The sequence below is a fragment of the Sitodiplosis mosellana genome, unplaced genomic scaffold (assembly GCF_009176505.1).
Source record: "Sitodiplosis mosellana isolate CC-2019 unplaced genomic scaffold, AAFC_SMos_1.0 Smas_scaffold_5, whole genome shotgun sequence".
NCBI classification, from domain to species: domain Eukaryota; kingdom Metazoa; phylum Arthropoda; class Insecta; order Diptera; family Cecidomyiidae; genus Sitodiplosis; species Sitodiplosis mosellana.
Window position 1 is genome coordinate 1683200 of NW_022595248.1, and position 12641 is coordinate 1695840.

Genomic DNA, 12641 nt, shown 5'->3' on the forward strand with positions numbered 1-12641 from the left:
AATTCTTGCAAATTCGGAGTTTCGCGAACGTTGCGTAGTTGACACTCGTAGTGTTTTACCGTATCGTCGTGTAACTTTTTCGTTAAAATATGACAAATTAGTGCATCCCATGTTTCGGTGTTGATGCCCAAGTTTTTTATTGCTAACATTGTTTCGGTGCAAATATCGTGCATAGTGCGAAGCTCGTGGCTGTTTTCACTTTTATGTCTTGGTAACTGCAACAACTTATCTATATACTCACCGAACTGTTGTCGTTTGTTATCATAGCGTTTGTATAGTACCTGCAAGCACGCCTCGTACTGATCAGCCGTTGTTAAATCCGCTACCAATCTTGCAGCTTGCCCCTTGAGATTCGCTTTCAGGTGTTCCATTTTGTATGATGTACTGATGTTTTTTTCGTGCACAATTTTGTTGAATAAATCGATGAAGGTGCGCCACTCGTCGCGTTTTCCGCTGAATTCCGGTATTTTTAGTTTTGGTAAATCGGAGTTGTTGTGGTCGCTGCATGAAATTTCATTCAAGTGTCCGATTGCACTGGTGTATTTTTTTTGTAGAGCTTGCATATTGATTTGCATGCTAATTCGGTTGCTTGTTGCGCGCAGCGTGTAGTAGTGAGAACGAAATGTGCTCCATGTTTCTCGTAGCAATTCCAATTGAGCTTTAATCATTCCGTTTCTCTGGTTTGAGCGCATTTCTTGCGAAGATTTGATCAAATTGTAGATGTCCGTGTACAGCAATTTGAGAATTTCTCCGCTTTCGTTGTTTGGCTCGTTGTTTGGAACTTCATTAGTTGCAGATGATTGAGCGTTGGACTGATTATTGTTATTTCCATTTTCGATGCTACTGATTTCTGATGCTGTCGAATTTGCGCCATCGCATTTATCGTCGATAAAGTCTTTTAACGTTGCGTCCAAAATATTGCTCAATGCTTCATCTTCCGTATCTGAATCGCTGTTGTCTTCATCGTCGTTGGGTTCGTTCGGATTTGGTGGCATTGCAAATCCTTGTGGAGCGACTTTTACTAAACCTTCTTGCAATTCATTGCGATGTTTCAAGTACAACTCCCTGCTCGAATCGAATAAGTTTTCTCTGAAGTATGGTTGATTTGCGTCTGGTTGGGCCATCAGAGATTGATGGCGCGCTTCAAATGCTATCCACCATGTGTCTAGGCGGTTGATGCGACGTGAGAAGTAAGCTGGAACAGCCTTCCTGTCGTTGCCGTCTTTGGTGTAGTTGGTGATAGTTTTCTGCAATTGTCGAATTGCGTCGCGTTGAGCTTTAATTAGTGCCTGCATTTTGATCGAAGATCGTATACTGCTTGTTTTGTTATTTGATAACACTGCACTAATAAAACTTGAAGAATATTTCACTTGTTGAAAAAAGTTGGACTTTTTCACTTTGTTGAAATTGTTGAAATTGAAGATTTTCGGTTGTGTTTTTAGTGTTCGAAGGACCAAATGACTAAGTTCTGTGTGATAGAAGTTGTCATTAAAAGACAGGTGAATTGTAGTCGATGGTTGATTAAAGACTGACGATTTTATTCATGCACTTAAAGACTATATACAATAAATTGCTTAGCTGACTTATTTAAATTCTCCGAATTCTATTCAGGTTATTGTTGCACTTATAACTAAATAATAATTATTTCTTGCTTATGATTCATTATTTCGTGCGATTTCATTATTGTTCGATTCCAGTTAATTCAAAATTATGTCAATAGACATTTCATTGATATTAAATAATATTCACATCTTCTGTGTGAGACATTCTTAGCACAGTTCACTTTCCGACATTTCGAGCAAAACAACAAAAAATATGCGCAAATGCACAGAATTAGAGAAAACGAGAATTATGTTATCTATTTTATGGCAATATCTCATCGTCTCCTGATGTATCTCTTGCCCTCTCACCCTCTAGCCCTCTCTCTCTCGACGTCTCTCTGATTCTGCCTCTCTTTTTACTCTCTTTCACTTTCAGTTTATGATAGCTGTTTGATTTTTGCCTTTTGATGTGAAGTGAGCATCATTATGATTAACTGTGAAATGAAAGGAACATTTAACGAAGTGCACATCATCGTCGTGACGATGGCAGCCAGTGAGGAAGGCGAAAAAAAGTGTACGGAAGCAGTGTGTTTTTTTTGTTTTCATGGTTGCATTTAAACATTATAAATTGATGTAATACGGTAGATGGCCGAAAGCACAAATGGTTATAGCACAAAGGGCTCATTTAAAAAGTTTTTATCTATCTCTCCCGCGCAAAAGCTTCATTGCAATGCAAGAAGAAAATGAACTTATCATGGTGTTGTTCAAAGCGAGCACATCCTTTTTGTGTGCAAACTATCTTTAATGAATCGGTGTATAAAATACATTGTTTAAATATATATCCGTAATCCACTTCGCCCTCTCGAAATTGAACATTCGCTAACGCTCAATTCGACACGCACACACTCACACGCCCACACACCGACAGCCAAACGATAAGAAAAAACATCACTCACTCTTGAACGGTAAACTCACACGAGGCGAATCTTTTCGTTGAGATTTTCGCAACAACTGAAGCAATTAATTTGAACAGAGATTGAGATCGGGCCCCCGGAAAACGATTTATAATGAAGTGAGCAATGTTTCCGGTGGTATCACAATGTGAAATGGGTAGCAGGTCAATCAAGTAATCAATTTCGTACGGTGTACTGCGTTGCGTGTGTATGCGCGCTGCCGGTGTTCACTTCATTTCCACGAATAATCACCCGATGTTTTCGACCACTGACCGCTTTCCAATCAAAGGCAATGATTGAAAGGTGGGAGCATGTGCAATAAATAAACATGAACATCGTGATTTCGAATCGAGTGGCAAAGAAGAAAAAAAACGAAGAGCCTTGGGCTGCCCACAACGAAAATTAATTCAAATCAGTATCCGGAATTCATGTGATGCTATTGTTTTTTTTCGCTTCGTTTTTTTTTTCGTGTCGATTGCATACAAATTCACGAAATGAAACATCGACACGCTCACGGCACAAAAAGCACACACACGTAATACCGAAGGACCGACAGAAAACAACAAATTACCACCTCCTGCGAACAGCACGCGTGTGAGTGTGTGTGTGTGAGTCGATTGCGAGGTGTCTATTCATACGTCTTCACAGCTTTACTTCCGACCGATCGCAAGTGTATGCCGAAGCACCATGAAGCGATAACATACAACGTTTTTATTATGGGCATAGGTCTAGGCTAAATCAAAACAGAGAGCAAATTCGAGTGAGAAAATAAAACGAAACTCTTCAAGTGAAAAGAATATACGTTGATGCGAAAAATGTGAGGCACACACGAACGAACCAACGAATCGAAGAACAAGTTGTGAACTGCAAGACGAACATTACCGGAAATAACAAACTGGAAAAAAAGCAACCGAATAAAAAGAATGAAATCTTGATAAATGCCATTATGTGCGCGCAAAACGAGGCGCAAGTTTCGGTGTGTCTAGCAAATGGAAGGCGATGGAGAGTGAAAGAGAGCCAAAGAAAAATTGTGCGGATTTTTTATTGTTGGCACAAACGGCGAAAACCAACAATGAAAAGAGCGTTTTGGCCACGAAGAAAAAAGGAACACCGAGAAAGAAACGAACAAAAAACACCCGAAGAAAAGAAAACTGATAGACGTGTTGCAATGAAGGAAACGGAACAGAAAAAAAAATGGGCAGAAAAAACACATTCCAGTATTGCCGACTACATTTTATAGAAAAGCAAAGAAGAAAAAGAAAATATTAGCACGGACTTGAAAGATCCTCCAATGTGATATAGTAGCGCTGGCTGGCGCGCGCCCTCGCACACAAGAACTCCTCCTAATGGTATGTGGCTGTAACATGAGCACCAAAACCGATTGCTCCCAACTACACAACATAACCATATTATGGAGATCTATGCACACCATAAAGAATAATTTTCAAAAGTGCGCACGAAATAAAATTAACTGTAAATAATCATACGAGAAACAGAAATGAGTCTGTGTAGCGAAGGGTGTGAGCGGAGAAAAAAATAATTGTATGTGTATGGGAGGTAAAGAAAAGGCGGAATGGAATAAGAATAATAAAAATGAGAATAAACAACTCGGTGGCAAACCGAAACGCAAACCATTTGAAATGAAAAAGTATTTATTTGTGAGTTTAAGCGAGCGAACGAACGAGCGAGAGTGAGTTAAGCGAGAGAGAGAGAGAGAGAGAGAGAGAGAGAGAAAGAACGAATGAGTGTGGTTCGGGTCATGTGTAACTGCTGCACGGAAATCAAATTGTAATAGTGTACAGAAGTGTGCAACAATAGCGCCAAAACAGCACACAAAACACAGTAAGACGTCGTGAATTGGTACGCTTGCTCGCGCATTTTGCTCATACAAAATGTTGGACGTTTGATTGCTACGGAAATGTAGGGAATTTTGAACCGGTTGCTGTTGTTGTGTGTGTGATCTTGTGCGCCGGTGAGCATATTAGTTTTTGCCTGGACTTGGGATTGTTGTAATTGCACACGAACAACAACAACAACAAAAGCAGCGAACAGGCTACAGCAATTGGAATTATTTGTTTTGTATTCGAAGCCGCTTGCACACATGCGGTGTATTCTCGACACATTATTTTCTATTAGCACATGCACAAAGCAGATTAAATGGGGAGATTCAATATGTGTATATAGAAAAAAAAGCGTTTACACTAAAAATATGAACTCTAAATGCTGGTCACACGCAACGAATTGTACTGCCGCTTCATTTTTCGGGAAATGGGAACGAGCGAGGTGAGTGTGAAAAACCCAAGAAAGAAAAAATGGTAAAAATGCTCCGACTTGAAACGACACGGAAAATAATCTGGGCAAAACTAATTTTAATTTCGTGTCTAACACAGTACCGGAATTCCTTTATGTCTGTAGAGAATTTCCAGCGATAATGAAATGCATTCATTTGATTCAATGCTGGAATATTTAAAATTGTTAGCCATACCTTGAGTAAATACATGGCTTTGGTTGTCCTTTGGATAGAAATAAAGTCTACCTGCATTTGTCTTTTGATGAAATTCAACACACGATGATGATGACGGTAATGATGACGAATAAAGGCATTTTCATAGATTCCAATTTTGAGACAGTAATTATTCGATTTCCGTGGTGGACATAAATTGTCCCATGAATATAAAGCGCGCATAGTGATACGATGCGATTTTGGGTCGGTGATGCTATAAAAGACTAGCGCATATCATCGTGCCAAAGAGATAAAACATAAACACATATTTAGCGAAAACATTTCATTATCGTGTCACCCGAAAAAGTATAATGCCTTAAGTGCCTTTAGTGAGATAATAAATCCGAGTTGGCTTTTGTTTTGTCGCGTCTGCCGCGTGTGTTTGTGTGTGTGTGTGTTCGTGAGAGCACAATGGGAGATTGAGAGAGAGCGAAAGTGTGATACGAGCAACAGCCGGCTCGACCTAAAATCTCGACATGACACATAAACACAAAACTTTTCATTGTGAAAATGAACAAATTGCTACATTACGCGACGATTACATTGCCTGCCAGCCACCCACCAAACTCCCATCTACATCACACCAAAAACTAATCCGCCGAGCGTTTGAACGCCAAAACGCGCGACATAAAAGACAGCGCACGCACCATTTTATCAGACAGCGAGCGCTAAAGATGTGCTTAGGCTTGTGTCACAATAACTTAATAATATGGATCTAATTTCGACCTCATAAATACCATTTTCGTGGTGCATACGAGAAGCTTCACTTCTTCTTCTTCTTCTTCTTCTTCTTCATTTCCATCCAGTGTTTTTTTTTCGCTTGTTTTCGTGGCAACCACATGTGTGGATTCGGTGTACGTATCATTACAGCATTGACTTTTGTATCAAATTACACAATACCATTGGCAAGTTTCCCGTTGCTATTGTTGGATTACATTTTCTGGGTACACAGACGAAGTAAAAGATAGCTAGAGAGAAAGAAAAAAATGCATACGTTGAAGCGCTTATTTAGATATTTATTCGAAACGTGTAAAACACAATAAACAATCAAGTTAAGGGAGCTTAAGCTTCTCTCCTACTCTTCGCTTGTGTTTTGTCGTTGTATTTGATACTAACAAATGATTATTACTGAACATTCTCTTTTTACATTTTCACTGTCCTGACGCACTTTTCCACAACCCTCTTTCTCTATTCGAACGAACATGCATTATATTGAAAATAATATCTCTTTACACCAAATAAAAATAAAATGCGCACGGAAAAACTAAGACCTTGCTTGCCATGTTTATATATATCTGCTACATTCTCGAGCTAAATTATAAGCGACATTATTTGCGCATGTTGTTGTCGCAACACAAAAGCATTGAAATGGCAAAAACATTGGGATATAATTAGGATGAAAGACCTCGGAGATATCATGCCATATAAATATAAATATTTTTAATTATTTTTTTTTCTTCTCCTTTCGCTCATTCTCTTTCTCACTGTCGTTTTCTTGCTACATTACACCGATTTAACATCCATTCTACTAACTGTTTTGTGTATTGTTCTAATATGTTAAGTTCAGTTGAGTTATTTTATTAGCAAGTCGCTGTGATATCCAATAAAATCCAAGTAATTCATTGGAATTAACTTGATTGTCGCTTGTTTTTTCTTTGTTTTTTAAAAAAAGGAGAAAAAAACCAAGCGTAATTATTATTACTTCACAACCTTCCACTTTGAGCATTTTCTTTAAGCTTAACGGTGGAAAAAGAAATGAACTGGCAACAACAAAACGCTCAACGACGACAACGATGACTGAGTTGAATGGGTTCAAAATGTTGCCATTCACATTTTTACGCTATTGTGCGCCCCGAAAAACGGAATGGATGTGTGAATTGGCTGAATGTGTTTAACGTTTATGCGAGTAGCGCCCTTGTTTCCGTCACGATTTTTGCACGCTCTAGCAACAAAAGGAGCAAGAGTCGAAGTTCAAACGACATGTGGTCTTTTCCCATTCTCATTCACACTCTTTCCTGCTTCTTCTCTCTCTCTCTCTCTCTCTCTCTCTCTCTCTCTTTCACTACCTCCCACCACCCGCCAAAACCAATGTTTGCGCTTTGTGTATGGATTTAAATAATTAACATTTGGCGTAATCACGTCTAATTTGTTGTCTCTGCATGTGTCAGGAAGTGTGACACTTTCAATTTTCCATTTCACACGCTTTGTCAATCTGCTCGTTTGAACTGTTCCGTCGTCGTCGTTGTCGTCATTGTCGTCGGCAACGTGGCAATAAGGAGACCCAGACAAATGAAAGCGAATGAAATAAAATTTAATTTGTCCCAATGCAAAGGAATTTTATTGAATGAATACGGCCGTTACCATTTGCACATCATGATGCGAACAAACAAACTTGAAGTGCAAAGGGTTCGGAATAGGAAAAAAAATAGCCACCCCAGATCGTCATAATGAGAGTGCATTTTGAAACAATTCCGCGCAAATGGCAATGAAACCGACTTTCCACTTTTCTCTCTCTCTCTCCTTCTCATTCGGCTCGTCTCATCACAACTATTCCTGTCTCCTCGGCTCATTCTCAATTTTTGTGAGCGTTGACACACGTTGTTTTGGTTGGTTGTCAGCGAGACGAGTGCAAGAGAGCAACGAAAACAAGGAAACTGTCAAGCAAAACATGGAAACATGAAAACGCTTCAAAAAATCGCTCTGGTACAAAAATGGTGTTCTCCAAATGAAAAAGGAGAGAAAAAGAAAAACAGCGAGAAAAATCCGGGAGAGCCGAAACGGATTAAAATTGCACTGACGCTGACTACATAATTGCTTTTTTTCCCTCCTGCATTCGTACACATTACTTTTGAGAATGGCATTCCGTGAAACGAATGCGTTTCCATAGCAATTTGCAAAAGGCATGCATTTTTGCCTAATGCAAATAACGACGCACAGAGAAAAAGGGTGCAAGAGCAAAGAAAAAACAGCGAGAAAAAACGAGAGAAAGAACGAAGAATGCGAGAAAAAAATCAATGTCCATGCAATGAAAAATACACAGTTACGAAAAACATTCATGTTTGCGCAAAATTCCCACGTATATATTGAAGTGGCTGTGGATGACTTTTTTAACGATGCATTCAATCGATTTAAAAGCCGTTTCATCAAATGAATCCAAAAAGCGGTGCACACATATTTTGAGTGCAGATGAATTAGTCACTTGACCCCGTTTTGAATAAAATATTAATACCGAGTGAGTGTGTCACTTGGCTGCCACAACATCAGCACGAGAAGCACGAAAAGCACCAGCAGCAAACACAAAGCTAAATTACATTAATGATTTTCCTCGTCGTTTGTGCGCTTTTCAGCTGCTGAAAGCAAGTAAATATTCAATCGATTCTAGTGGCTTTTTTCATTTTCAAACGTTGAACTTTGACGCTGTATTTTTGTTGATGTTGCACCGATATTATGAATTCATTTTGTAACGGGCAAATTTAAACACAATTTATTTTGTGTATTTACTCGCTTCGCGATTTGTAGCCCCATGAACGATATATTGATGCGGCTCCTAGAATGGCCGGATTGTTGGCCAAAATGAAATTTTTGTATCCGCATTCTGATTGATTCCACTAAAATTGCAGTTCTCCGCAGAAATATTGATACAACTGTTTAAATAATCACTAGGGGGAAAGAACGACTTGACGTATTTGCCGTATTCACGTCCATTTACAAGCATTTGCATAGCGATCCTCTATGTTATTGTTGTTGTTTTCATGTTGCTTCGTCTTGTTCATAGTGAGCAGTGCTTGCTGAGCACGAATATGAATGGCAAATACGCATACATCTTTTAGCATTCGTTTGTCGTATTTGCACGCATTTGCACGTTTAGTTAGGCATTGGCAATATTTCCATGTTATCTTTGAATTTGTGTCGTTCTTTCCCCCTAGAATAAACAATACAGTATTATAATCAAAAATGCCAATGCAGTAGAAGAATGATAAAAGGTCATACCGACCGATGCCTGGCTGAACGGATTCAATCAACCATGTGTATTGAACGCAAATGAAAATGACGAAAAATTCAATCAATTCTGTCGGTATTCGATGCCACTAAATTAAACACAACATTAATATGTAATATGAAAAAGTTTAGAGCGGTATTTTAATTGCGAGTTCGGTTTCGATTTTGGCCAAAAATTCGCATTTAACGATGTGAACAACGCTATTGCACCACCAAAAAACTCGTCAATTGAATGATAAAATTAAAGGGTTTTTTTTCAATGTAATTTGCATAATCCATTTGAAAATGTTTGAACCATAAGTGCATATTGACCAATGAGTTTTTTCTCATTTGCCGGAGGCGACACATCGATGCTCCTAATTTTGTGTGAATTATTGCCGTTTTGAATATGTTGATAGCGATTGGCATTGGCTAAACAGCTTACCACAGATTAGTGTTTGATGTCATCGGATTTTATCGCATCTGTTAATTGTGGTTTTGATTTTGGAAATTGTGTATTCGCGCTTCGATTGCAACCAGCACGAAACTCATTTTAATCGGCTTATATTTCAACCAATGATAGTTGCACTTATATTTTAGCCATGAATGTTTCTGAGCCAGCAAATGAAATAGACAAAAGAAAAAAAACATAGGATTACGGTTACACATGGACACATGACAACTAAGAAACAATATATGCGCTTCGAGATGCCGTCGATTCCATCGAAATTTATTGTTTCGTGATACGACACACTTAAGCTGCCATTGAATTATCTGAAAATGTACGTTATCTTATCATTATTGACGCAATTTTTCGAACGGTGGCCGTAAAAATGTGCTGACCAAACACGTCTCATGTTGAGACTGTCAACAACAAACCGACTAGCGCTTACGTAGAAGCCGAAAAAATCAGGACAAAAATAGATTATGTTGAACGATGGGGTGAAAATTACGATGAGAATTGTTTACGAGCATTAGGTTTTGTTAAATTTTGGTCAACACGCAATTAGGCACTCGAAAACCCATTGAGAAACAAATTTTCCGCCATTTTTATCATTCTTATATAATTTGATGAGTTGTGGTTATGGTGTTTGGTTTTTTTTTTTCTGCTGTGATTATATTCTGACGATGTGTCGTTTGTTATTTCTGTTTTTTTTTTCAAAGATTGCTTGGCTTCGAGTTGATACGCAAACCATATTGACCATACAAACGCACGTAATTACGAAAAATCATCGAATGATTGTAACACACGTAGAGAAACGGGCCTGGCAATTGAAAATCCGAGATGTCAAAGAATCCGACAAGGGATGGTACATGGTAAGTAAATTTGAATGGATTTATAAAATGAGTAAATGCGGAAAACCGGAGAGTTGGTTGGTCGGTCGGTTCTGATGATTTGACCTTTAATGCATATGGCAACAAGGAGCAGATGATCGAAATAGGACAACCAACGAACAAACGAACGAAGCATTGTGGTTTTTATTCTTTTATTCTCTTTTCTCTCTTCCGTTTAGTGTCAAATTAATACTGACCCCATGAAAAGCCAGATCGCCTACTTGGACGTTGTCGGTAAGGTCGTATATTCGACAGTTCTTTTTCCATTCTTTTCTTCTTCCTCTCTTCTTTTTCTTTACAACACGCACTCCATTTGGAGGCAATTCAAATGCAATTTTCACTTTGGGTTCGTGTTTATTGTCGAGGCCCACGTTTTTGTTGTGGTTGTCTGCGTGAAGATTCACACAACACACCACACACCGCACACACAACATACACTAAAGAAAGACACTTGGTTGGCCTAAACGCAAAATGTGCTTAATTTCATGATCAACCGAAATAAAAGCGAAGAAATCATTTTTATTTGCACGTAGTGTGTTAGCATGTGAATGACACATTTATGCTGAACATTTGTGCGCTCAATAAAAGCGAACAAAAAAAAAGAAAGAAATCCCTGTCCCATTATTTGCCTGCGTCATCATTCGAATAACAAATACACACGTTGACCACTAATTTGATGTGGAATTGATCGATTCGTGTGTGTGCAACGTGCATGTGTTGATATACTTAATAAATTCCAAAGACGGTAAAAATGGACCTGAAAAGCTGAAAATTGCTTGGTTGACTGGTTGGTCAACGGCAACCAGTAAATTTTGTGATGGAAAAGAAAAGTCAATGAAAAATTTACCGATATAATTGCGTATTGATACGTGTGTGCCGTTTCAGTTCCACCCGACATTTTGGACTATCCGACAAGTAATGACATGGTTGTAAAGGAAGTCAGTAATGTGACGTTGAAGTGTTCAGGTATATATATACATAATATCTATTGACTAGATAGAGAGGAGAGTAAGTTCATCTGACTTTGTTGTGAAAGAGAAGAGTAAGTTTCTTTCGACTCAAAAATGGTTAAAGGCGAGTATGTTCATTTTTGGCGGGTCCTCGCGGTTTTCCACGGTTTCCGCGGAACTGATAAGAGATAACAACTTGTTGTCTTCGGCAAAGTTGTAGCACTCGAGATCTTCTATAACATTGCCGAAGTCAGTTATCTCTTATCTCTTATCAGTTCCGCGAAAAGCGCGAAAAATGATAAGAAAAAAAAGTTCTATATAAAATTTGCTTTTTTATGTGCGCGATTTGCGCGCAACTGATAAGAGATAAGAGATAGATGTCTTCAGCAATGTTAAAGAAAACCTCAAGTGCTACAACTTTGCCGAAGACACCATGTTGTTATCTTTTATCAGTTTCGCGGAAACCGTGAAAAACCGCGGAGGCTAGACGGAATGCCAACATACTTCCTTTTAACGCAGATAGAATCAACAGAAATCATACTCTCCTCTTTCAAAATATATCAGAATTTTTTCACATACTCTCCTCTCGATCTAGTCAATAGATATATATTCAAGCTAAACACACATTAACTCACCAAGAAATTGAAAAAAAAAATTTCAGCCACTGGATCCCCTCCACCGAGTATAACATGGCGCCGAGAAGATGGAGATGCGATTAAACTACCTGGAGGCAATGAAGGTAAGTCAATTCGTTTGCCAAATATAGATAGAGAATGTGAATGTGTGATTGCTTGTACAAAACCCATAACCTACTTAACCTTTCGAAGCATGAACGAAAGACAGCCTGTAATCATCAATATTTTCCTCATAGCCAAAGCATGAGATGAAGTCGTAAATGGGCCCGAACACAAGCAAGCGGCTACTGCTGCTGCTGCTGAGTTGTGTCAATGCAAAAAGGTGATATTTCTTTTGCGATCAAGTTTCGTCAAGTTTGGTGACTAATTGAATTAGAAAATTCGCAACGTCATTAATAATGCATATAATTGCCATTACGTATCCTCTCTCCACTCCCACACATTTCGTGGCATCGTCATTTGGTGGGGCTTTGAAATAGCGGCAAAAAAGCATACGGATCTGCATGTGTGTATGTTTTTACTGAAAGGAATATGGGGTACATGAATGCGTCTTGTTTGTACAACCTGCGATAGATTTAGAGAAGCCAGAGAGCAGCCATTGGCACATTTCGAACATAATTTATGGATGCACATCATGGAGCATTGCGTTAACACACGTAAAATGGACTACCATTTGTATTTTGCCGCTTGTTCTCTGTCTCTCTCTCTCTCTCTCTCTCTCTCTCTCTCTCTCTCTCTCTCTCTCT

The 12641-nt window shown here is 38.7% G+C and overlaps 1 protein-coding gene across 2 annotated transcripts in view; it reads left to right on the top strand.

The window, feature by feature from the left end:
* LOC129566761 (neurotrimin-like) overlaps positions 1–12641 on the top strand; it is a 107922-nt gene that overhangs the window by 69557 nt on the left and 25724 nt on the right. For both annotated transcript variants that reach the window (XM_055442980.1, XM_055442981.1), the window contains exons 4-7: positions 10140–10292; positions 10490–10544; positions 11196–11276; positions 11922–11999. In XM_055442980.1, the coding sequence (XP_055298955.1) occupies positions 10140–10292; positions 10490–10544; positions 11196–11276; positions 11922–11999 (367 nt within the window). The remainder of the gene's footprint in view (positions 1–10139; positions 10293–10489; positions 10545–11195; positions 11277–11921; positions 12000–12641) is intronic.